The sequence below is a fragment of the Calonectris borealis genome, chromosome 22 (assembly GCF_964195595.1).
Source record: "Calonectris borealis chromosome 22, bCalBor7.hap1.2, whole genome shotgun sequence".
NCBI classification, from domain to species: Eukaryota; Metazoa; Chordata; class Aves; order Procellariiformes; family Procellariidae; genus Calonectris; species Calonectris borealis.
In genome coordinates this window covers 5,040,416-5,066,537 of record NC_134333.1, presented here as the reverse complement: position 1 = coordinate 5,066,537, position 26,122 = coordinate 5,040,416, and the positions used below count along the sequence as shown (strand labels likewise).

The 26,122-nt window shown below is 45.5% G+C and overlaps 1 protein-coding gene across 4 annotated transcripts in view; it reads left to right on the top strand.

The window, feature by feature from the left end:
• GJC1 (gap junction protein gamma 1) overlaps positions 1 to 25,825 on the top strand; it is a 29,376-nt gene extending 3,551 nt beyond the window's left edge. For 2 of the 4 annotated variants that reach the window (XM_075171172.1, XM_075171171.1), the window contains exons 2-4: positions 19,441 to 19,554; positions 21,363 to 21,438; positions 21,569 to 25,825. In XM_075171172.1, coding sequence (XP_075027273.1) covers positions 21,588 to 22,769 — 1,182 coding nt within the window. In that variant the 5' untranslated portion in view covers positions 19,441 to 19,554; positions 21,363 to 21,438; positions 21,569 to 21,587 and the 3' untranslated portion in view covers positions 22,770 to 25,825. Of the gene's footprint in view, positions 1 to 239; positions 1,121 to 19,440; positions 19,555 to 21,362; positions 21,439 to 21,568 lie in introns of those variants that run through there. The other 2 variants (XM_075171173.1, XM_075171174.1) reach the window with 2 other exon arrangements.
• Positions 25,826 to 26,122: the final 297 nt, after the last annotated feature.

Below are 26,122 nucleotides of genomic sequence, written 5' to 3'. Positions count from 1 at the left end.
GTTTAGACCAATTTTAAGAATTTAGCAAAGATTTTAGTACATACTGAAGTGTTTTAATTGTAGACACAGTTTTTCTAAAGAATTTTCTGTGGTTCAAAAGGTAATTGGTTTGGGAGTTGTGTTGCTTAGGTGAAACTTTATCTTAAAGGGTCTTTTCTGGCTTTGGGTGGTTTTATAGCTGACAAGGGCAAGATTCAAGAGCAAAATTCTTATAAGCTGTGAAATCTAATTGCTGATGGAGAGTTTGCAATTAATATTAACACACAGATTTGTTGACTTAGTAATTTATGGACTGCAAGCAACTTCTGTGAGTCCAAAAAAACCCTCCAAACTCTCCTAAAACATCACTTTTTGCCAAGCAAGGGGTGAGGTCCAGTGCCCTTCTTGTAGTGCCTGCAATTGTATGTAGGTGTAATTCAGCCACTTCGGACCAACAAACCAACCTAGAAGCACGCTGTCAGGAGTCGTTTAATCCTGAAAGCGCCTACATTGGGTACGTTATGGACGGGGTTGCTGAGACTCCCGTGCCTCGAGTGCTTCTGCTGGGGGAGCTGGAGCCAGCAGGCGCTCGCGGTGCCGCTGACACTTCTTTTTTGGCCAAGCCGTGATGTTGGTGAGGAATGACTTGTTATATCGTGGTGAGCTTTCAGCTGAGCTGCTAAAGCACAACGGGATACGTGTGAGCCGGGAACGGGGGAAGCCAGGCAGACTGTGCTCATCAGGTTGAATTTTGGTGATTTGCCAGCGTTCCCCTCACAATCATTAGAACCCGCGAGGGGCCGCATGGCTGAGAAAAGTCATGAAATCAGTCTGTAGCCTCACTATTAGCATCGAGCTGGGCAGAGGGAGGCAATTTTGTGGCTCTTTCCTAAAGCTGCTTCAGATTTTCACCGTCTCTTTTTTTAAACATCGGCAATGCAAAGTGAATTGCAGCAGGTACCTCGTGTACGCCTTCGCCTCATTGCTCAGACAGGATTCCCTGGATAGTGGCACAAACTCGGACAATGGTGACGATTGTTAAACAGTTGGAGTAAAAACCTCGGCAGATAATGGACCCCTTTGTTGACTGGCCGCTCTGCGGTCCGAGAGGATGGGCGCTGCTGTCTCATTAGGAGGGAAGGTAATCTTTTCTTCCCACCCTGCTTCCAGCTTTTGTTTTTTTGTGCTGCCACTCAACAAAGTGCTTTATGAAGTTTGTGCTCCAGTTTTATTTATTTTCAATCTGGTTAATAGGAAGTAAATTATTCCCGTGAAAAAAGTTCCATTAATATTCCCTACTTTTTATGCTTGCTCTACTTTAACACTGCTGACCTGTATGGAGAACCACGATCCTTGCTAGCATCCCTGCCCAGCGCATAGGAACACACCGATGCACCTCTGAAAACTGGTGCCTGGACCACAGCCCGGTCAACCCCTCGAGGGTGGCTGCACTGCTGGGGAAGCGATCCCCTTTGCCGTGCTTTGTGAATGTATATTTTATTGCAGAACCCCACCTCATTATCAGTCTTTCCAGCTGGTCTTTGCATTTCCTGCAAGCAGTGGGAGTGGAATTCCACTGTCCTGTACTTGTGCCATGTAATAATGTGCTATGTGCTTTTTTTTGACTCAAGTTGTGGTTAATAATGGTCAAATTCTATTAAATCACATTTCACTTGCTGTGTTCAGTATTGCTTGATGTCTAAATTCTGCCTCTGAAAAAACCCCATACTTTTTAAATGTCTAAATTATCTATTCACTGGCCCTTCTTCGTCATGACTTTGGTAGGCTGTTCGCTTTCTGTTAAAAGCCACAAAAAAGAATTTATCTTCAAAATACTTCTTGGAGGGGAAGAAGGCAATGTTAGATTTCCTTTTCTGACCTCTTTGTACCATAAATATGAATTGTTATCACTGCTTGGGTAGTGACGCGCAGTTCTCCCCAAATTGTGGACTGTCTGGAAGATCTGGTTGGGATTTTTAAAAACTTGGCTTTCTTTTGTGTAAATCGAAGATTTAAGGTAAAAGTTCCCGGATGCGCTGTGGGCTAAATTGATGTACAGCAATGTATGGCTGGGCAGTTACGATGTTACTAGGTATTTTCTGGTGAAGGAGATACTGAGAACGGTAAATATTGTAGCAAAAAGAAATCCCTTTTCCTTCTGCAAATGTAGATAACTTAGTTTCGTACCTCAATATTGGCTAATAATTCCTTAATGATTACGTTTCACAGAAGAACCCAGGGCTTTAAGTAATAACACAAATTACAAGGTTTTCTGACTCTATAAATAAAAAGCTATATTTGGAAAAAACAAATAGTGTATTTATGGACAAAACTGTATTAAGGGAAATGTGATGGAAAAATTGAGTCAGATGAGCTGATGTATGAGGCATTTCCCTATGGAGTCATTGGGCTGAAAAATGTTTTATATGCCTGAACTTGAACAGATGCTTCAACAACACACACACACACACACGTACGTCCCCCCCCTGCAGTTTAATATTAGCAGTTCTGTTCATACCACTGTGATTAATTCACGAACCAGCCTGTTTTAGTCTCTTTTTCCAGGGGCTATTGGGTATTTCTAGATCATCCAGGTACTTAAGCCCATGCCTAACTGTAAATATGCAAGCAGCCTGGTTATTAGCAGGATTTCTTTCAAGTTTTACATTAGGCACATGCTTAAATGACTCGCTGACCTGGGATTTACGTTTTTACACAGGAGTGAAGGATTTCTCCTTATTACCTCGCTTAGATGAAAATCATTGGAGTCAGCCAGCTTTTTTGCCTAAATAAGGACACGATACCAGCTTTCAGCTCTTCAGATATTAGTTCCACCTTTTTAGTTACAAATTTGTCAGAAAACAAGTCTGAGTGTGTGTGCCTGACCTCGTTTAAGTAGTGTTGAAGTACTAAGAGAAGACATACATATGGATGACCAGCAGATTGTGCCTACTGTTCTTTTTAGTACAAATAGTGTATTCGGTGGTGCTGGAGAGGTGGCCAACAATTGCATTTTATTATTTTCCTTTGAGCACCCGTTGCGGTGTTCTGCTCAGCCATTAATCCGCTTTCCCAGGTTGTTTTATTTGCCTGGTAGGTAGCTGCGCGCAGCGCTTCCTCTCTTCTAAAAATCCCCAAAGCCCTCCCAAAACACGCAGCACGTTGGAGCCGGTTGTTTCCACTTTGCTTTTCTGATCGAACTAAAGTGATGGAGGAATGTGGAAAAATGACATCTGGGTCTAAACCTAAGGAGAGCTGTGGTGCGCCTTGGGAACACGCGGCTGGTGGGATGACCGATGGAGCTTGTGGCTCAGGGTGTGGTGGCTCCTGCTCACGGTGACTTCCCAGTGTCGGACACATGTGAGTGGTGCCGCCGTGCCAGGCTCGCATACAACAAGTCATCACCTGTAAAGTTCTGTATCTCTCTCATGCTTAAAATAGAGAGGCTGGAAGGGTGATGTATTTCTTGTGTGTAGATGGTTTCCATGCTACCTTGAGGGTGAGTTTCTGACTCCTTGTTAGCTCCTGGAAGTCTTGCTCTGTTACAGATTCAGGGACGCAGCCGACGAATAATGCTGCGTAACCTGGGGGCGTGAGGTTAGAGAAACATCTGTAGGCAGGCAAGGGACTGGGTGGTGGATTGTGCACATGGGGCTGGCCCTGATGTTAATACGTTTTTAAATGGCGTAGAAATAAAATAATTAAGGTTCTTAATGTGTGTCTTGCAGGTGTGCTGTCTCGCATGCAACATCTCCTCTTAAAAATCTAAAAATCTCCTGATTTTTACGGTAAATGTTTTTAAGTAGTTGAGAAATGACTAAATTTTAATTACAGCAGACCTTCATTCACAGGAGTTACTTAGCTGACATACAAATATGTAGTTAAACTATTTTTAAAAGGAGAAGAATTTTCATAGTGGTTACTGTGATTCCTGGTATATTAAAAAAATAAAATAGAATGGAAGTGTTTGGGAGGAAGTACACAGTGATCTTCCATGTAGCCATACGGAAATGATCTTCTTTATTCCTTGGTTCATGTAAAGTCTTCACTCTTCAGGGCTGTTTACTTGAAATGTCCACCTCTGTGGTAATACCCAGCTTGATTTGTATTCCTCAGCCTGCTCTTGCTCTCTTTGCAATCTGTGGCAAAACCTTATCGATCTGGGTGTCTGCAAAATCCAATTCCCTGGAGGATTGTGCTGGAGAGTTATCGACAGAAATAAATCATTGCTGCCCTTCAAGTGTGCCGATTGCGTGAGATTTGTCGGACAAGTAAATACTAAATACCAATTGGCTGTAACTTATCAATGATTAATAACTTGAGGTACCAATTTTTTTTCTTTCTGGCTTGCGCTAGTACCTCTCTCTTAGCTCATTTGTTAATGCGCTGTCCCTACAGCCCTCCGGGAAGACGCTCGCTCCTGGCTCCTTTAGAACAGCCGCACTGGAGCAGACTGAACGTCTGCCTGGTCCCGAGTCCTGTTTCTGACACTGGCTCAAGCGGAGGCTACAGGAGAAGCATGTTTGAAACCCCTCTCAGCATTTTGACTGCTTTCCACCTAGCGACTTACCCGTTGTGTGAAGCACTGTCTCTTTTTTCAGTTTTTAAGGGGCTTTCCTTCTCCAGGTTACTCCAGATTTTACAGCTCTTTTCTCTCTTTCCCCCCTCAGCTTTCTTGTTTTTCCAGTGTTCTTCCTACACCAGCCAGCCCGTACCTCTTCTCCGGAGTTGTTTCTGTTCTTCTCTATTTCCGTGATGGAGGATGGCGAGGGTGACCACAGCCGTACGCCCCGGCGGGGATGCGGGTGAACCGTGGGTGCTCACAGTGACACAGCAGCGTCCGCTGTTCGTGCGCTTGTCCTTCTTTAACACTGGTAAAAGGCTGTTGGCTTTTCCAACCGTGCTGAGCGATGCCAGAGCTTTCATGGAGCAGCCTGTCAGCCCCAAGATCTCCTGCTTGCTGAGGCCATCTCAGAGCACATCGTTTTTAGTGTGAAATTGAGATTTTTTTTTTTTTTTTTTTTTTATTCAATGTATGCATCACTTTATCTATGTGGAATTTCATCTGCCATTTTATTACCAGGTTACTTAGAGTCGTAAGGTCCTTCTGCCGTTCCTCATGGTTGCTTATCTTCCTTGCCTTGAATATTATCATCAGGATCCTTGGCCACATCCCACCCACCTCCCTGTTGTGTTTTACTCAAACGGTGTCCTGGTCCAGCACAGGTCTCAGCCTCTGTGAAACTCTGCTCTGAAGTCCCTCCCTTGCAGGAAATGACCGTTTACTCCTACTCTTTGTTATCTTTCACCCAGTTGTTTATCCATGCAGGGACAGTCCCTTTTCCGGTGTGGCCTTTCAGTGTCCCTACAAGAAGCCTTTGAAGAGAGAGACTTGCTGATCTTAAAAATCCAGGTATCTGGAACCTTTTGTGAGGCTGGAAGTCCCTTTACAGAAGCCACACTGACTTTTTCCATAGTATATTGTATTTATACAGATATATCAAGTGTCCACTAATTCTAGTCTGTATAATATTGTCTAATTAGTCCTGTATGAGTGTCGGGTTTGGAGGCTGGCAGTTTACCAGGATTTTCTTTGCAACCCTCGTCTTACAGAGTTGGCATCACTCTCGCCTCCACGTACCAAGGTGATTTTAAAAAAGGCTGTAACCAGGTCAGCTGTTCCAGCTCTGAGCTCTGTTAACCTCTTTGGTGAATGCCACCCGGTCCTCCCCACCCCTTACTCCTCCTTTTGGCTCTTTATTCTGTAACCTCCTCTCCCATCACTTCAGTGTGAGCCAGTTTCCCACAGAGTCCCTGTAGGAATGGGGCTGGCGAAGAGTCTGGCTCTGTTTCTAGTACTGAGAGTAGGTGTGTAAAGAAGTCATGTAACTTTTCCTGTGTGCCAGTGTCATATCTTTTAGTAGCGTTAAGAAATGAACCTGTTCCTGGTGGTGGCTTTCTGCAGGGAGGCTCCCTCAAGATGCGGATGGGTATCTGAAGCGGTAACAAAGTGATGGGGGAGAAACCATTTTAATCATAGGATAGATGGCAGCAACATGGGCAGCAGGTCGAGGGAGGGGATGCTCCCCCTCTGCTCTGCTCCGGTGAGACCCCCCGGAGTCCAGCTCTGGGGTCCCCAGCACAAGACAGACATGGACCTGTTGGAGCAGGTCCAGAGGAGGCCACGGAAACGGTCCAAGGGCTGGAACAGCTCTGCTACAGAGAGAGGCTGAGAGAGTTGGGGTTGTTCAGCCTGGAGAGGAGAGTGCTCCAAGGAGACCTTACTATGGCCTTTCAATATATAAAGGGGGCTTACAAGTAAGAGAGAGATTTTTTTACCAGTGCCTGTAGTGACAAGACAAGGGGCAATGGCTTTAAACTGACAGAGGGTACATTTAGGTGGGACATAAGAAGGAAATGTTTTACGGCGAGGGTGGTGAGACACTGGAACAGGTTGCCCAGGGAAGTTGTGGATGCCCCGTCATTAGAAATGTTCAAGGCCAGGTTGGACGGGGCTCTGAGCAACCTGATCCAGTGAGAGATGTCCCTGCCCATGATGGATGATCTTTCAAGGTCCCTTCCAACCCAAACCATTTTGTGATTCTGTGAACTTGGCAGAGTAGGTATGAGTTGCCTCAGTGAAAGAATCCACCAAATAATCAGTGGTTTCTTATTAGGAATTACCTTGCTTGCAGCTAATCCCCTTTTTCTTTGAGTGAACGAGGAGATGTGATACAGCAGATGCTCAAATATCCTTTGTATTAAGAATATTTTTGCAAGTGGACCTGCTCATCTCTGCATTAGAAAATGGTTGGGCCCCTTGCGCATATCAGTGATTTAACCCTTTGGAGAACTGGTAAAGCAGCAGCTCGTGTAGTTGCTGATAGATCTTTGAATATGTGGTAGGTGGAATAGTAAGGCTGTGTCTGCATTCATCACTAAAGCAATCTAGTGTGTTAACGTTTTTTGTCTCTACTTCGTATTTTCCTGTGAAAGTTTTATTCTGGTAATGCAGATGGGAAATTATTTGTATCCAAACTTGAAGCATGGCCTTAGCCAGACTTGGGAGTGAACCAGGTTGTCCAAAGATTGCAGAGGCCACCAGGAGATTCTCCTGTTGGTAGAGGTTCTGTTACATGCTAGTCTTACTTTCTTCTAGTTATAAGAAAAGTAAGGTTTTTTCCAATCTTTAGTGTTTTAGATATTTTTCTGAGATCTTTTAAGGCCAGACCGCTGACCTGGCCAGTGCTTTATAATCCTGTTTACACTGATGCCCTCTTTGTGTTGAGACAGCGAGTCGTGATTTCTTTGTGGCCTTGCTAAACGGTGGTGACCTGCTGTCTCCTGGTTGGAGCTTGAAGAGGACATGCACGGAACAAGCACGAAGTTCATTCAGTGACTGCCAAGGTTGTATCAAGATGTGACCACTCTCCTGAAAATCTTGAAAGCTTGGAAATAAGAAACTGGGGGAAGCTTGGTACTGTCACGTTGCCCACAGTTGTGCCTGTGGTATCTCTGTGTGCTTTTTTCCATCTCCAGCAGGACCAGAAAGCAGTAAATACCATAGCCTTGTCCCATTGGCACTCTCATGTCAAGTCACATGCCTGGCTTAGGCAGTTTCCATGCATTTGGGAGGCTAATCTGCCTTAAATTTGCTGCTAATTATCATAATCTGTGTTGATAATAACTCTGATAAAATACATGGCCATGTAAAGCAGTCAGGTGGCAAAAAATGACCCACCTGCTACTTTGTGCTTGGTGAAGTGTGCCTTTCTCTGTGCATGAGGCAGAGTGGGAAAAGGGCTTCTGGCTTCCTCTCATAAAATAGAAGTTATTTGCGGCTATTCTCGGAAGGAAAAAACCCAGTTGGTATGCGCGTTCTCCCAGCTGGTGTGATGGAGCGTAGGGAGTTCAATCAGCGAGTGCTTCAGGTCTCTTCCCAAGGGGGTCTAGAAGAGTATTCAGGTCTTTCAGAAAATGACACTTTTGGATTTCTTATTTCACTGTAGGAAATAATTTTTTTTTTCCAAGAAATAATTCACTTAATTTATGTGCGTATTTATGTTCTAAATTTTATCTTTGGCAAAATAAAGCTGTTAAGACTCCTGTTGAACTCAAGACGGAGTAAAATCTTAATGCTAGTATAGCAGTCTGCTCTGATTTACTACGCTCCTTTTCTCAAAACAAATTGTACTTCGAACTGATTTACTGAAACGAAACTCTTCAATTATTTCTACACTTTAGTAGCACTTGAGAGAAGTTGAAGCAGCAGGCTGGCATTTGGCAGGAGAGCGAGCGAGCTTGCCTGGAAGCTCGTGTGTTTGCTGCTATCTTGTTGTAGTGGGCCCCTTGCTCTCCGCACAGCGCTCTGGAAGGAGCATCTGCCCCCTGCGCCCGCAGCCTGTGCAGCGTGTGGCCGTGTGTGTGCTGGGCACCGTGTCGCTGTAGAGAGTGGTTTTGATGGCGAGGCACTGTCATTCCGTCCTTGGCTGTAGGTGTTCCCAATACCATCCTCATAGATTGTTGTGGTGTACAGATGAGAAGATGGCTATCTGGTGCGGCTGGCTACCATCCTCCTAAGCTTAGTGCTCTCCACCTAAGGAGATGTACAGTTGTGTAAAGTCACAGAGGTCTGCGAAGCGTTCTGGTCCTCTGTATCTCAGCAAGTTGGAAAGTCCTGATCAGGTTTAGCAGAGCTATTCCAAGTGCAGGATGTCTCGTAAAGCAGTTGGTGGTGAGGGTTTGCAATCTTCACTGCAACGTCCTCGTCTGCCTTCTGAACATCCTTCCTTCTCTATAAAGCTTAGTCGCAAAGATGCTGTTGAAGAAAACATTAGAGGACCCCCATAACCCCCATTTTTAAAAAGGGAAAAAAGGAAGACCTGGAGAATTACAGGCCAGTCAGTCTCAATTCTGTGCCTGAGAAGATCATGGAACAGATCCTCCTGGAAGCCGTGCTAAGGCATATGGAGGATAGGGAGGTGATTCGAGACAGCCAGCATGGCTTCACCAAGGGCAAGTCCTGCCTGACCAACCTAGTGGCCTTCTGAGGTGGAGTGACTACATCAGTGGACATGGGAAGGGCTACAGATGTCGTCTGTCTGGACCTCTGTAAGGCCTTTGATACGGTCCCCCACAACATCCTTCTCTCTAAACTGGAGAGGTATGGATTTGATGGGTGATTGTCCCATGGGTGAGGAATTGGTTGGACGGTCGCATCCAGAGGGTAGCGGTCAATGGCTCAACGTCCAGATGGAGATCGGTGATGAGTGGTGTCTTGCAGGGTCCGTATTGGGACCAGTACTGTTTAATATCTTCATCAATGACATAGACAGTGGGATCGAGTGCACCCTCAGCAGGTTGGCAGATGACACCAAGCTGAGTGTTGCGGTCAACACGCCTGAGGGACGCGGTGCCATCCAGAGGGATCTGGACAGGCTCGAGAAGTGGGTCCGTGTGAACCTCATGAGGTTCAACCAGGCCAAGTGCAAGGTCCTGCACCTGGGTGGGGGCAACCCCCAGTATCAATGCAGGCTGGGGGTGAAGGGATGGAGAGCAGCCCTGCCGAGACGGACTTGGGGGTACTGGTGGATGAAAAGCTGGACGTGAGCCGGCAATGTGCACTCACAGCCCAGAAGGCAACCGTGTCCTGGGCTGCATCACCAGCAGCGTGGCCAGGAGGTCGAGGGAAGTGATTCTGCCCCTCTGCTCTGCTCTGCGGAGATCCCACCTCCAGTGCTGCGTCCAGCTCTGGAGCTCTCAGCCTCAGGACAGACATGGACCTGTTGGAGTGGGTCCAGAGGAGGCCACGAAAATGATCAGGGGGATGGAACATCTCTGCTATGAAGAAAGGCTGAGAGAGTTGGGGTTGTTCAGCCTGGAGAAGAGAAGGCTTCAGGGAGCCTATCAGTACTTAAAGGGGGCTTAAAAGAAAGATGGCGGCAAACGTTTTAGCAGGGCCTGTTGCGACAGGACAAGGGGGAATGGTTTTAAACTAAAACAGGGGAGATTCAGACTAGATATAAGGAAGAATTTTTTTACGATGAGGGTGGTGAGACACTGGCACAGGTTGCTCAGAGAGACAGTAGATGCCCCATCCCTGGGAACATTCCAGGTCAGGTTGGACGGGGCTCTGAGCAACCTGATCTAGTTGAAGATGTCCCTGCCCACGGCAGGGGGGTTGGACTAGATGACCTTTAAAGGTCCCTTCCAACCCAAAGTATTCTATGATTCAATGATTCTATGAATTTGGTACAATTGCAGGGTGAGGCCGTGTCTCGTGCTAGACCAGATGACAGAGCTGGGAAAGAAAAATCTTTTTTATTTTAATTTGAGTCACAGTGAAACAACTGCCGTCCTTAAATGTTGCAGAATGGGTGACTGGGGACATTGTTGCAGACTGTGTCATGGTATGTGGTACGTATTTTATTTACAAGCCATTCATACTAGTTTTTGAGGCTTATCTATGAAACAAACACTATCATAGTTTCTTTTGACTGTCATAATATGGTGGTGCATGAATTAGGTGTTCATCCCCATTCGATTGTATGCAGCTCAGCCGAGTGAGAGCCTTTTGACGCACAGGAGCTGACAGAATTGCTCTCTTTTGGCTTCTCTCTCCTTTCCCGAAATGGCCGTGAGAGTGATATTTGGGTCAGCTGCCTCCCGAGTGTCATTTTCTTTTGACACTCATCCCTCTGAGCATATAGGAGGAGCCCGATGGGGAAATGCTGTGGTGCTGTTGGCTGCAGTGGAATCAGGAGTAGTTAAAGGGGTGTTGTGGTTATTCGAATCACTAATCACGTCAAGACAGAGAAATCTCTCTGAAGCCTGACTGAAACGGTATGTGAGTGAAGATGGCCTTACCCAGACCTCGCTGCGAGAGAGATGGAGGGACCCAGGTAGGTGCACGAACGCTCCAGCCCATTCAAAGGCTGCTGCTCTCCAGCAGCATGTGTCCCTCAGTGGCTTTGCGGTGGATGTGACACACAACGGTACTTGTGTGTCCTTCGATTTGGACCAGAGACCTTTTGGGTCTGTCTGGGAAAACACGATTTTTCCTTCTTTTCTTGCTGCAGTGCTCTGGGCCTCGGTGTGGAAGTGCAGGTCTGAAGTGTCAGGTAGGGCGTCGTGCTCCCGTTTCCTCTGAGTGCACAAGGATTGTTTTGCTTCGCCTGGGCTCTGCTCTTCCGCTGCGTGTCTCTGGGTGCAGCCCTGCGTGACAGGGCCGGGCCTGCCCGCGCAGGTGCTGGTGCGGAGTTTGAAGCGGGACGCTGTCCTGCTGTTTCTTTCCCTCCGCTGTTCACAAACCAGCGAGCGTGTCCTGAAATGAGCTGAATCTGTGGGATTCGTTGGTAGGTGTGTGCAGTAACTCAGCCCTGCCGACTGTCGTGCTCTGTCACTTTGGAGTGGTGTTCATCACTTAGTACCTGCCTTTTGTCGTCATCCCCACTGTATTTTTTCCACCTTTACCCTTCCATTGCCTGTATTTGTTAAAACAACTGCTGAGAACACAAGTGTGATAGTCAACAGTACGATATTTTTAATATTTTCATGATGTATTGTGTTTATATCATGCCAACGCTAGTGGAACTGCACAGGGCATGTTGGGGGTGATTACACAGCAGCAGCCCATGCTTTTTTGGGCAGTCGTCCCGCACTGTGAACGGGAAGGATCTTAGGTCGCAGTATCACTTGCCAGTGTATTTCAAGTCCCTGTAACTTGTCCCCTGTCTATTACCTTTATTCTTACAGGAAAAATTGCTTTGCTGCTGTTGTCCCAGACTCTTCTCAGGGGTAGCTAGGGAAGGGTGATGGGCACAGATTGAAACACAGGAAATTCCACTTAAACGTAAGAAAAGCTTTTTCTACTGTGAGTGTGGTCAGACATAGGAATGGGTTGCCCAGAGGGCTTGTGGAGTCTCCATCCTCGGAGGTATTTAAAACCCGGTTGGACGTGGACCTGCCAACCCTGCTCTAGTTGACCCTGCTTTGGGAGATAGAATTGGTAGTTTAAACTACCGGTTGGCGGAATATTACACATTTCTTAGGGTGATGCATGTGGGTACAAGGGAACCTCGAGGTTAAGCATCTTCAAAATATAAATAAATGACTGAAGTAAATGGGTGGTTCTCTTGCTTACAAAGTAGGTGTTGCAGCATCGGACTTGCTGGGCATGTGGTGCGTTTGATCTCTGAAGTATTTTGGCAAGCAGTAATGCTTTGTGTGTCTGAACCAGGGTTTAGTAGCCCTGAGCTAAGGAGCACGTGGTATCTTGTCAAATGGATATCTAGTTTGGGAGCAGCTCCTAGAGAGAACTTGGTATTTGGGAGATGAGTGCTGTATATATATGATCATCTTGTGGAAAAGCCTGCAGGATCCATTTGGTGTGGAATAAAGGGAACTGACAGCTCACAGTCGGGGGTGTTTTGTGGACCTGAATCCATACTGAGACCACGCTCACCCAGTCTGATGTTCATTTCTGTTGGTAGGAACAGTCTTTCTTGAGAATACCCTCCTGATCTTTGGATTTTAAGGGTATGAACAGCAGTCCCTGGCCACGTTGTCTGCAGACAGCCTGGGCTGGCAATCCGAGAGCTCAGATTTTGGTTAAACACTCGGCCTTGATCTCAAAACAGCAGTATTGGGTATTTTCTCTAGTATGGCTTGAGCTTCAGATTCGAACTCTTTGCAGAATGAAATTGTCTTTTACCTATCCTGTAATTCCTTGTTTTCGTCGCCCACCTAATTTACGTAGGGAAAGAGTTTTGCTGTATGTCACCGGCTCCTACGTAGTGAGGAACAAGCGTAGCAATGCTGAGGCCAAGAGCAGGGCAGGGCCCGGGTCGGTAAGTCGTGCTGGACCTGCCAACGCTGTATGAGGCCAGTTCATATAGGAGCTATTCAAAACCATCTGGGCTTAGTAGTGTAAAACTTTATTGTAGAGAAATGCTTTCAAGTGTGTGAGACTAGGAAAGAGAGGTGGGTGAGATGGGAGAGGGAATGTTATGGAGAGCTAGGGCAGAGTTAACTCCCAGGTTTTTGAGCTCCAGTGTAACAGCCCTTTGCTGGTTGGGTTATTCCTAATCCACAAACTGTGTGAAGGGAGAGGGGTTGCTGGCACTGCAAGCTTCAGTCCCAGTACTGTGCTGGTATGACCAAGGTTTGGCGTGACACCGTGTCAGTTTGACTGTAGCTTGTACCCTGAGGATCAAGCGTTTAATTGCACAGACTGTCAAACAGTGCATCGCGTCTCGCCGTGTAATCTGCTGACCCGTTTGCTTTCTCCGTTATTACATTTCACATCGCCAGAGTGCAAGCATCACCTGGGGCTTGCTTCTGCTTCTTGATACCGTAAGTCTGTAGGACAGATCTGATGAGCAGCTTGCTCAGGTTTGCTAAGCATCTGACAACTCTGTCCTGAGTCGCTACAGACATGCCAAATTCGGGAGCTCCCTATACCAGTCTCCGAGCTGGTACACCTCGGAGGGGACACTGAATGCTGAGCGTGTATGAAGGGACTCAGGCTGACACGGACCCCAAAACAGGTCTCCAAAAATTTTGTGAAGTAAGAGAGACTCTACAGCCCAGCCTCCATTTTCGATGAAGCCTGTTGTCACTGCAGGCTTCCGCTCTCAAATGAACTCAGGTCAGGCTTGCAGCTTGTCATGTCCTCGCGCTGCAGCACAGGGTGCACAGGCTGCCCCGACGGACGCCGCTTTTCCGAAGTTGGGATCTCGCGTGCTCTGGGGTGCCTGCCCTGGAAACGCTGCTTCCTGGAGGAGCGCGGTTGCTGTAGGTGAAGTAGTTTGGGCCATCACGAAACGCGTCACGATTTCATTTGAATTGTGTCACTGCGGGGGAGTGTTGCTAAAATTGTCACTTGGCTTTCCATGTTAGCGTTACCTAGAGGGCACGCTGAGGCTACTGGACGTTCATGTCCTAACTGCAAATTCCAGTTTGTCTTTAAGCTAAATGCTCGGGTGGGTATGTGTACGTTGATTTTCAAAAAGATACGTATTTGACATCTTTATTTTTTTGACAGCACAAGAATCTTATTAGATCTGTACCTCTTTCCCATATTTTAGTGTTCTATTTATGTCCTGCATAGGATCTGCGGTCTCATAATTCAACGAGGGATTTTTTAGACTGGAGGGGATCGGTCTGGGGATCAGCAGAACCTTGTTAATGTGCCTGGGATTTGGAGGCACCGTTCAGAAATTATCTCCAAATTGACATTGACGCTGTGGCTTTTTCAAAACCATTCTCAGCTTTTTTTTTGCCACGTGAGACTTGCCAGATGACACAGTATTTACTTGAAAAAGCGCCGTGTGTTGTCCAAAAAGTCCCAGCCTTTTCACTCCCAAATATTCTGTAATATAGATTAAAAATAAAATTCAGTACAGTTGTTTTCTTATTCTTTTTCAGCTGCACAGTGCTGTAAAAACTTCTTAAAAACATAGGATTAAAGTTGGTGGTGATTTCCTTCATGAATGATGGAAGGGTGGTAGCAATTAATTCTCTTATCCCAGGAAGATCCCCGTGTCCTTGTCCTCGCGTCGGTTAGGAGGAGGGACGCTGGAATTGCTGCTCAGGTCAGGAAGGCAGGTGGCATCAGTGCAGTACGCAGCAGTGTACTGGTGCTAGGTCTGGCGTCGGCTTTCTCCTTTCTTGAACAGTAAAGTCTTACCCATTTTTCAGGTTTTTTTTTAAAAAAAAAAAAAAAGGAAGCTCCGTGCTTCCTCAAAAATAATTGTAAATCATGCAATTTCTTACATTTCAATGTAAATGAGATTTGAATGAATAATGCTAATTATTCATTCATCCTATTTCAAATCCTATTTTAATTAGCCTGTGGGCCCAATTTCACTTTCATGCAGCATGAAACCTCTTTTGATTATCAACAGAATTGCCATGCATTTATTCTTGAACTTTTTTCCTGCTCAGCACACGTCTTTTTCAACTGCTTAAAAACAAAGCAAAACAAATATATCATTAATAAATTAATCAAATTTCATTAGCATGACATATTTTAAGGGAAAAAAAAGTCTTCCTGTAAATATACTCCCCTTAATGGCTGCCTTTTGGCTACAAAACCTTTCGTATGCTGTTTAAGACAAACCTTGTCCGAGGAGGTGCTGGTGAACTATTGAAATTCAGAGAGACGCGAGAGCTTCAGCTCCCAGTTCCGCTCTGGGAGTTGGGTCTCGTGGCTGGAAGGTGTGTTCCTGCGCTGCGCTTCGCCTCTGTTCCCCGGAAAACTCGGTTGTGAAGCCCGTGCCCGGGTGTGGACTTGGCCAGGGGAGGGTGTCTCAAGCTGTGGTGGGATGGTGAGCTGGGCTAGGAACGGGGGTTCGGCCTGTCTGCCTTCGCAGCGCTGTCGGTCAGCCGTGTCGGTCAGCCGTGGTGGAGAGGTCAGTTGTAGAGTCCTTCCAGCCAGAGTCAGAGAATCACGGGATGGTTCGGGTTAGAAGGGATCTTGAAAGATCATCCAGTCTAACCCCTGTGCCATGGGCAGGGACATCTCTCACTAGATCAGGTTGCTCAGAGCCCCGTCCAACCTGGCCTTGAACACTTCCAGAGATGGGGCATCCACAACTTCTCTGGACAACCTGTTCCAGTGTCTCACCACTGTCACGGTAAAAATTTCTTCCTTATGTCCAATCTAAACCTGCCCTCTGTCAGTTTAAAACTGTTGCCCCTTGTCCTGTCACTACAGGCCTTGATAAAAACTCTCTCTATCTTTCTTATAACCCCCCTTTATATATTGAAAGGCCACAGTAAGGTCTCCCCAGAGCCCTTTCCTCTCCAGGCTGAACAACCCCAACTCTCTCAGCCTCTCTCCATAGCAGAGCTGTTCCAGCCCTTGGACCGTTTCCGTGGCCTCCTCTGGACCTGCTCCAACAGGTCCATGTCTGTCTTGTGCTGGGGACCCCAGAGCTGGATGCAGTGCTCCGGGGGGGTCTCACCAGAGCAGAGTACAGGGGAAGAATAATGGAATGGTTTGGGTTGGAAGGGACCTTTAAAGGTCATCTGTCCAACGCCCTGCCGTGGGCAGGGACATCTTCAACTAGATCAGTTGCTCAGAGCCCCGTCCAACCTGACCTGGAATGTTGCCAGGGATGGGGCATCTACGACCTCCCTGGGCAACCTGTGCCAGTGTCTCACCACTCATCATAAAAAATTTCTTCCTTCTATCTAGTCTAAATCTACCCTCTTTTAGTTTAAAACCATTCCCCCTTGTCCTGTCACAACAGGCCCTGCTAAAACGTTTGTCCTCATCGTTCTTATAAGCCCCCTTTAAGTACTGCAAGGCTGCAATAAGGTCTCCCTGGACCCTTCTCTTCTCCAGGCTGAACAACCCCAACTCTCTCAGCCTTTCTTCATAGGAGAGGCGTTCCATCCCTCTGATAATTTTTGTGGCCTCCTCTGGACCCACTCCATGTCCTTCTTGTGCTGAGGACCCCAGAGCTGGACGCAGCACTGCAGGTGGGGTTTCACCAGAGTGGAGCAGAGGGGCAGAATCCCCTCCCTCGCCCTGCTGGCCACACTGCTGGTGATGCAGCCCAGGACACGGTTGCCTTCTGGGCTGTGAGTGCACATTGCCGGCTCACATCCAGCTTTTCATCCACTGGTACCCCCAAGTCTGTCTCGGCAGGGCTGCTCTCCATCCCTTCACCCCCAGCCTGTACTGATACCGGGGGTTGCCCCCACCCAGGTGCAGGACCTTGCACTTGGCCTGGTTGAACCTCATGAGGTTCACACGGACCCACTTCTCGAGCCCGTCCAGGTCCCTCTGGATGGCACCGCGTCCCTCAGGCGTGTTGACCGCACCACTCAGCTTGGTGTCATCTGCCAACCTGCTGAGGGTGCACTCGATCCCACTGTCTATGTCATTGATGGAATGATGTGAAGTGAGTCCTGATGTCATACGTTACGAAGGCGTTTGGGATTCGATAGCCTGCAGTAAGGCTGTGCTTAAAACTTGGCTGTTGCATGCTGCACTATCTTATAGGTGCCGTACATCTCAGGGATATGGAGGCGTTGCAGGGAGCGTTTTACCAGAGTAACTGTGGTTCCAGCTGCCTCCGCTCTTCCTGTCCCACTGTCCATCCCTGCCACACTTCAACTATCTCGCCCGAAGGCAGGACTTTTTTTAAGGTTGCTACAGTAAACTGCTCCTCCGCGGTGCAGTTCTTCCCCCCCGACTGGCGGGAGGCCATCACAGTTAGATGAGAAAGCTGAAACGAGATGAAATTAATCCCATGTTTAAATTCATGTTCAAACCCACACAAGGGCTGGAGAGGGGAAGCTTCACACATGAGGGGCCATTCACTGTCTGTGTCTGTACTTAAAATAATTCCAGAGATTTCCTGCAGTGAATCTCTTAACCTAAAGCTGATTTTTTTTTCCCATGTACCTGCTCCAAATTTTTCTTTATTCTTTCTGGATGTCAGTGTCTGCAAAACTTTAATTTGCAGGAGCCAGCTTGTCAGAGATAAGCGTCGCGTTATTTGCATCGTATATCCTGCCTGCTCCCAGGAGCCTCCTCCGCTGGAAGTGCTGGAATGAACTTATGACAAATACAAGGAATGAAAGTCTCTCTCAAATGCACTTTCTGGCATGACTTAAATTAGCTGAAATTGCTGACATTTTGCCTTTTTCAGATGTGTGTCAGTGTCCATAGACTTTTATTTCAAACAATGGAAAATTACTGAGTTAAATGTTGCCAGAACAACAAATCCGGGAGATGCTAAGTGTATGTTAGGTGAAGGTTACTGCAATATATCTGGGTCCTGCGGTACTTGTGTTGTAAAGGCAGAGATGTGCCGTCTCCAACCGTGGCCGATCTCATGAAACTGAAGGATACCACCATTCCAAATGCCGTAATTCTGCCTGGAACTTTTTGCTTTCGTAAAATGTTTAATTTGGATGGGCTGAACATTTCCAGTGAAAGAAAGGTTTAATGACAGGTCATTTCACTGGAAACAAAATGTTTCCTTAAAGACAAAGAAGTTCTTTGCCTGCTGGTGGATTCTCCCATATTGGTGTCAGTGGCTCTGCTCTGGACTAAAACTATATCTAGAATAAGTGACGCTTTCGTGTTGAAGAGAATCAGAGCTCTTCAGCAACTTCAAATCTCCGCAGCCATAACTCTCTAATCGACAGAAGTCTTGGTTATTAAACACGCGGCTGATAATGCCATCTTCCGCATCTGAAGGCTGTGGTTAACCTAAACGTACGAGTCTGTGCGGTCAGTGTCCATACATAGGTTTGTCACATTCTTTGTTTATATAACTGGTGGAATCCAGGACGTGAATCCCCGTCTTTCTCCTGAAGCAAGTTCTAAAGGGGCCGGACGTGCTGTGCCCTCCAGTGGTCTCCCGCTCTGAGCAGCGGCTGGGCTCCGCACCACGGCCGAGGAGCTGAGGTGTGATCCACCCGCCTCCTCGCATCTTCCTCTTTATAGCTGGCGAGGTACGACACGAGCCAACCACAGGTGCGTGGACTGCAGATAGAAAACACACCATGAAAAGCTGATAAATACCTCCAAAGAATTTATTAGATGTCGAGGTAGCAGCTCATTTAAAAGTAAAGATTCAGTGTCCCCTGTCTTATTGAAACCATCACCAATTTCAGACTTCTCTGTTGTTAACTGCTGATGAATAAACATTGACAATATCTGAAAATTTAAAGGCTAGTTCCTGTTTTTATTCCAAATTTACACTGGCAACAGTATTTAATTAATTTCAAATTTACTCTGTAGTTTACTTTTAGAAAAGAGTTTAGCCCTAATCTTTTCAGTGAGTGAAAATTAATTCCTTCTTAAACTCATTTGGCTTTTGTCTCATTTTTAATTGGCAAATCACGACAGGTGTGCCCCGTCTGTGTTTGGTGACTATATTGACAATGCAACTTGGTGTGAATGTGGGTGTTGTGGCTCTTACCGCTGTAATCCCCAGTTCCAGATGTGGGGTTCACTCACCTTTTCTGTTCAGCATATTGGAGACTCTTCAGGTGCACAGAGTACCCCCAGACTCACTCTACCACCCATTTTGACTCCTAATTGGATTGAGCTGCTGGGAAGTGCCGAACGTGCGGGTGTCTGAAGCGCTGCCTGTCTGCTCACTGTAATGCAGAACTCGGGGTTGCAGAGCTGTACTCGGGTGCCTTTCTGAAATGGGGGTTCAGAGCGTGAAGCCACCTGCTGCAGTAAGGTGCTGCACGGGAACTGGAACCCTCTGGTCTTTTTTCCGGTTAGAACTGTGTTTTTTCAGCCAATTATTTCTGCTGCATAATGGTAGCATGGTTGCATAGAAAGAAAGGCATTGATTGTAAGCCTTGAATTGATTGCATGCTCAATTGACAGCCGCTAGATTAAGTGATTGACTGTTAATCCTTCGTTTTCTTCCCATGTTTTCCAGCTAAACAAATTGAACTCTCTAAATCTCTCACTTTTAGGCATCTTCCCTGTTCTTCAGCTGGTTTCGAGACTAATATATTCACTTTCTGATGTGTAAGCAACTTTTGAAGGATGCAGACACAGGCATTGAGTGCTGTCTTGCTAACAAGGAGGTAAGATCACCCTCCTTGCTCCTGTTTGCACGTGACACGGCCAAGGATTGCATTGATCATCTCTGCTCTCACCATTGATCATCATTGCTCATCACCAGCTCTCGTTGTGATGCTCATCCATTAGGACCCTCACTCCCTTCCCTATTAAGTGATCTCCAGAGTAACCGCTCTCTCCTTTAAAAAAAAGACTGCTTTTCTTTTTCTTAGCTGCATGTCTTTGCATTAAGCTTGGTTAAAGCGGTGGTTTTGTTTCAGTGGACTCAGCCTCTGGAGCAATCTGTGTTTTTCTGCATCACTGATAACTCTCATCTTTATTTGTCAGCCTGCAAACTTCTGTGCCATTTGCCGATTTTGTCAGCAGCCATTTTCTGGTTGAGTCTGGGGAAGATACAGCCTAGCTGCCTGGCCTGTTTCTGGTCTTTGCAGAACTTGCTGTAATTACATGCAATTGATCTTGGTTCTAATGTGGGAATCATTTGTCAAGATCTTTGTTACTTTTAATCCACTTAATACGGGCTTTTTTAATACTCTCTTGCGCTATTTTTTTCTCACACTGTCATGAAGTAATAAATCAAATGTCCTACACAGCCCATCCGCATTATGTCTATGCTGTTGCCTTTTCAATGAAACATTGAATTTCACCAGGAGGGGGATTACATTTATATCCTTTAATTCTGTATTGATTGCATCCCCTCAAATTTCATTATTTGCCTCTGAACAGCTCTGTAGTTATGTGGAAGAAGTTGAATAGTTGCAAATACTAGTTTTCTTCCAGTCTCCTGGAATTTCTCCAGGTTAAGAATAAATCACTTTTAAGATCAGCGTGCCAGAGATTTGTCCAATTCTGGTTTTAGGACCTTTTACCAAATGTTGTTCTGATGTAAAAATTTCTATTAGTTAATGTTTGACAAACTAATGTTTGGCATCATTGGTGGACTGAAAGCTGTCTTATCCCCTGTGCTATAACAATGTCAAACAGTTCTTCCTGTGCTCAGTATTTTGCCAGTTTTGCTACTTAGAGCTCCAGGTGGGCTTGTAACGTCGCTAGGTTTTGTTCATTGTAATACTTCACAGTATTGCCAGCTGTGAGTTTCCACTGATGTTTTTTTTTTACTGTTATGATTGGAAATTTATATTGATTTCTATCTAATATATCTTCTAAAATTTTTGACAGATAACTTTTTAAACTAGATTTTCCTTCTATTCTCCCAAAAAACCACTACAAAATACGTACTAAAGTCTTCTCTGGCCCCGGAAGGGAGATATTTAGCCTCCCTAAGGGACTGAACCCAAATCCATAGAATAGTTTGAGCATCAGGTTAGAAGTCGGATGTTCCTTGGGTCAAACCCTGTCTCTAGCCTAGACCTGCAGGGTGGCACTGCTCAGGTCACGCAGGTTGGTCCTGTCTTTAAATCAAAGATAACAGCAGTTGCCTGTTTCTCCGGTTTGGTCTGGGTGATTCAGTTCTGTCTGAAGACAACTGGCATTGCGCAGTGGAGAGAACCATTTCTCTCCGTGGGCCGTGGTCGAGGCCGAGATCTCTAGCTCAGGTTTTAACAAGGCTTGGCCACCTCCCTGCAGTTAAAATAAATCTTACTGTTAGCGGTGGGATGTAGCCAACAGTGCCCATAAAATTTCACGGGAGCTTAGCTTTCGATACGCTGTGTTTGGGAGGCTTCAGCCTCAAGTGTAAATGTTTTTATTAACATTTGAAATACAGAGCAGCCGTGTCTTCCTCTTCTGTTCGGGAGTAGCTTTGGGAGCACATTTTGTTGAAATGGCAGTTAACTGCTACTTTTTTTTGTAGCAGACTTCTCAAAAGCCTGTGGAGGAGACGTAAGATCTTCAAGCAAATTCTGGCAGCTGGAGTTTCCCAATAACAGGTGATGCTACCAGCGTGGTGTCTTTGTTGTAAAATTCTAGAGTTTTCTGACTCTCTTGGTTGAATGTGTGCACTGTTTAGGCTCAAGCTAAAAAACTCATAAATATTTGGGGGTTTTGTTTGTTTTTTAGATAAAATTATTTGACCACCATGAGTTGGAGTTTTCTGACCCGTCTGTTAGAGGAGATCCACAATCACTCAACCTTTGTTGGCAAAATCTGGCTGACAGTGTTGATTGTATTTCGGATTGTCCTGACTGCTGTGGGAGGAGAATCCATTTATTACGACGAACAAAGCAAGTTTGTGTGCAACACAGAGCAACCTGGCTGCGAGAATGTTTGTTACGATGCTTTCGCTCCACTTTCGCATGTGAGGTTTTGGGTCTTTCAGATCATTCTTGTTGCCACTCCATCTGTGATGTATTTAGGCTATGCAATTCATAAAATTGCCCGGATGGTGGAACACAGCGAAGCCGACAGAAGAATCAGAAGCAAAAGCTTTTCCATGCGCTGGAAACAACACCGTGGCTTAGAGGAAACTGAGGAGGACCACGAGGAAGACCCGATGATGTACCCAGAAATAGAGCTGGAAAGCGAACGGGAGAATAAAGAGCAGCAGGCCCCTGCCAAAGCTAAGCATGATGGCAGGCGGCGAATCCGAGAAGATGGACTCATGAAAATTTACGTCCTGCAGCTTCTGGCGAGGACTATGTTTGAAATCTGCTTTCTCGTGGGTCAGTATTTTTTGTACGGCTTTGAGGTCAGCTCCATATTTGTGTGCAGCAGGAAGCCGTGCCCGCACAAGATAGATTGTTTCATTTCAAGGCCAACCGAAAAGACCATTTTCCTGCTAATAATGTACGGGGTGAGCTGCATGTGTTTACTTTTGAACGTCTGGGAGATGCTCCATTTGGGACTTGGCACAATCCGGGACACGTTGAACAACAAGAGAAAAGAGCTGGAAGACTCTGGTACCTATAACTACCCTTTTACTTGGAATACGCCATCTGCTCCTCCTGGCTATAACATCGCGGTCAAGCCAGAGCAAATGCAATATACTGAACTGTCCAACGCCAAAATGGCCTACAAACAGAACAAAGCCAATATAGCTCAGGAACAGCAGTATGGAAGCAACGAAGAAAACATTCCTGCCGACCTGGAAAATCTGCAGAGGGAAATTAAAGTGGCTCAGGAGCGCCTGGACCTCGCGATCCTGGCTTACAACAACCAAAACAATCCCGGCAGTTCCAGAGAGAAGAAATCCAAAGCAGGCTCAAACAAAAGCAGTGCCAGTAGCAAGTCAGGAGATGGGAAGAACTCTGTCTGGATTTAATGTTGGTCGAGTTTATATATTGTGTTTTTTCTCCTAGTTTATCATAACCAGCAACCCCTTGAATAATGGCTTCCATTAAGTAAATATTTGACTCTGCTTATTTTCAGGGATACCGTTGGCTAGTGATTCAACCTCTCAGAAAGGGTTTATACGCATATTCTAGGATTATAGAACTTTATTCTTCTGTCTTCCAAGTCAGGAGACAAATAGGGATATTTAAATCATTCTCATTGAACGGTTTATGCTGTATGTACAGTATTATAGTACATTTATTATGCACAATTTTTTGTATTTGTACACTGGATCTCTGACATTACTCTTTTTTATATTAATGAGGAGAAAGCAATGGGTAGCTGTTAGCATTTTGCTAGTTTTATTACTGTGGCCCGCAGTTTCATCGTTGTTCTTCCTTGTTTTAAACGTAAAACTTTCTATGCTGCGTTTCACAAGTGCCTTGAACATGCACACAGCACGGAGGAGCCTCCGGTTATCCAGGCAGCCCACGGGTGCCAGTCACTGAGCAGCAGAGCAGTGAAAGATTTGGAAAACATCTGTTAATGGTGCTCTTGTCTCTGTCTTTTAGAAAAAAATGATGTGCTACTTATAAAATGGAAGTGTCATACTATAGCTGTTATGTGCTACAGTTTTTTTCGCCCTATGGAAAATTACAGGAAAAACGTACGTGTGTGAGAGTACTTGGGTTCAGAGTAAGAGTGCCAGCCGTAATGCAGAGAAGGCTCAGACCTCCCTGCAAGCTTTATGCAACAGGAGGAAAGAGACTTCAAACTCCTGTAAAACATCCAAAAAAAAGTAAATAGAAATTACTGGATTCAGTAATTCCACATATTTATGTGATATCTATGAAAATGGATGTTTTTGAGGTCTGTTGTTGCATAACGCCGTGCTCCCCAAGGGCCTGAAGTTGTTACGATACCTTTTGGATAAGATTTCTGTCTTTTCCAAAGTAATCTGGTTAGATGGAGTCATGGTAATTTTGTTTCTCCGTGCATTACGCTCGAGGAAGAACCTTCCTCCCCCCAGCCAGGACACACGAGCTGTCTGTAGGAGTTTTTACAAAGCCCTTTCCGAATACTGGTGGTATTGCCTTATTCCAGACCCCTCGTCCTTCCATTATGTCTGAGGAATTTAGTTCAGACAGAGCAATATGTATAATGTAGATTTCTGCCTGAGAGACCAGTCAGATTTGGCGTTCTGTGGTTTTGGCATTAAACTTGAATTTATAATTAGAAAAAGGAGAATGCGGTGTTTACTGCCTTTGGCAGTGTCTTTTTGGCAAGGATGCGCATTAATGTTTGAGAGATGCTGATAAATGTGTATGCTTTTTGCTACTATTTATAATGTATTCAGGACCTTGCTCCGCTCTCTGTTTTTTGTTAGGTTTTGGGGCATTTTAATATATTTTGAGGGCCTGTTTGAAGCGGGACTGTTCTGTTTCGAGGCTACCTCAGTCCTTAGTGCCCTCGTTACAGCCTGGTCAGGAACAGAACTGAGAAGTAAGGCTCCGTGGAGGACACAGGTAAACCCGTACTCCATTCTGGTCCCGCAGAACACCTAAGCGTAGGCTTTACGTTAAATTTAAACTAAAGGGATACGAGTGCATGCTTGCAGTTATCCTCTATCCAAGCACTTGCTGAAAATAGGTATTTTGCTGAATTGTTTTCAGTCTGTTTTCACTCTGGGACGCCAGGCAGTCCAGGCATAGATCCCAGCTATCTCTCAGCTCTGCCTTAGAGAGGCGTAAGCGTGCCCGGAGCCAGCGCAACCCTCTGCACGAGGTCAGCGAGAGCTGCTCCAGTTCACCTCCAGCAGAGACGTTTGGAAGCAAACTTGCTTTCTGGCTTTTTGTTTAGCAGTAACTCCTGGCTGCTGCTCCGGGAAAGGAGCAACCTCTGAATTTTATGCAGAAAAGTTTCAGGGTGATGTCTTTAAGTAAGGTTAAGTAAGTAACACAGTAAGTATATAGCAGTTTTTAAAAGCTTAAGTGGACTTGCGGGCAGGGACAGCTAGTCAGTGAGATGGGACTAGCTGTGTGCAGCGAGAGGGAGTTTATTAATCGTGCTCCTCTAATTAATCAGGAGTCTGAAGAGAAGCACGCTGCCTGAAGATGGGCAGAGAGGCTTTGCCAGCAGAAAGCTGGAAGTGCGATGGAGAAGCTGGGTGGAAAATATGTTGTCTGAAAGTACTAGGGAAAGACATTTGGAGCCTGGAGATAAACAGGGATGCGTGGCTACAATCCACTCATTATCCCCGACGCTGGCTGGGTTGTTCTTTTCAGCGTCCCAAAGGGGTTACGTTGCTCTTAACCCTTTGCGGAGGTTTCGGAACAGCCTTTCACCAGCCAGGTGGCAAGAAGTGAAAATCCTTTCCCCTTGCTGCTCTCTACACAAACTGCAGCGATTTCTTATTAATGGCTTAAAATCAAATTGGTTGATGGAGCTGCTTCACCTGTTGTTTGTATTAGCCCTTTCCCAATTAGCGATCTAAACCGTTACCTGCTTAAAGCTACTGTCTCAGGTCAGTCCAGTGAGCTTTTGTCCACGCCAGTAAATACTCCTGTTAGTGTATAGAATATTCCAATCCCAGCACTGAATTAATTCTGAAAAAGTAATGGAGCTGTTTCTATTACTGTTTCTTTGTTTCCATTTTAATTGTGTATAAAGTGCACATTTTCTTTGAAACTGAGTGTTTGTTATTAGTAGAGGATATCTGTTAAAGCTCTAAATGTTCATGTCTGTGACTGTATTCAGTTTCAAAGTATCGGGCTTGATTTTTCCGTTTGAAGAAATGATACGTGCATTACTTTAAAATGCTCTTTTGCTTTGGCTTAATGTAGGCCATTCCGAAATAAACATTCAGAAGAGACTTTTGCACAAAAAATTCTGAACGTAACTTGGGTTTGTCTTGTCATTTTCTGGTTTTGGATGCGGTTTGGGGAAAAAAAACAAAAATCTATTAAATCCAGTGGATTACTCCAGTCTGAGTGAGATGGCTTCTTTTTTCCAGCAATAGAATATGCTCCAAATATGTGAGTGAGGGAGAGGGATATTTTAATGATTTGTCTTAGAGCCACAACTTGGAATTTTTATATATTTGACCTTGTTTAGTGTAATAAGAGTCGGTCAGAAACTAACAGTGCCTTTGTGCATGTGAGTTGCTCTTCAGTGACAAGAACAATTGCATTAAAAAAAGAAAAATCTATAAACTTTGGAAGTCAGACCTTGAGAAGGGTCCCACTTATGAAAACATGAAAATCTGCATTTGTGCATATGAATGAGCATACTGATATTGTCCAGTGAACTGTGCAGCATTAGCTGGCCTAATTTAGCTGCAAT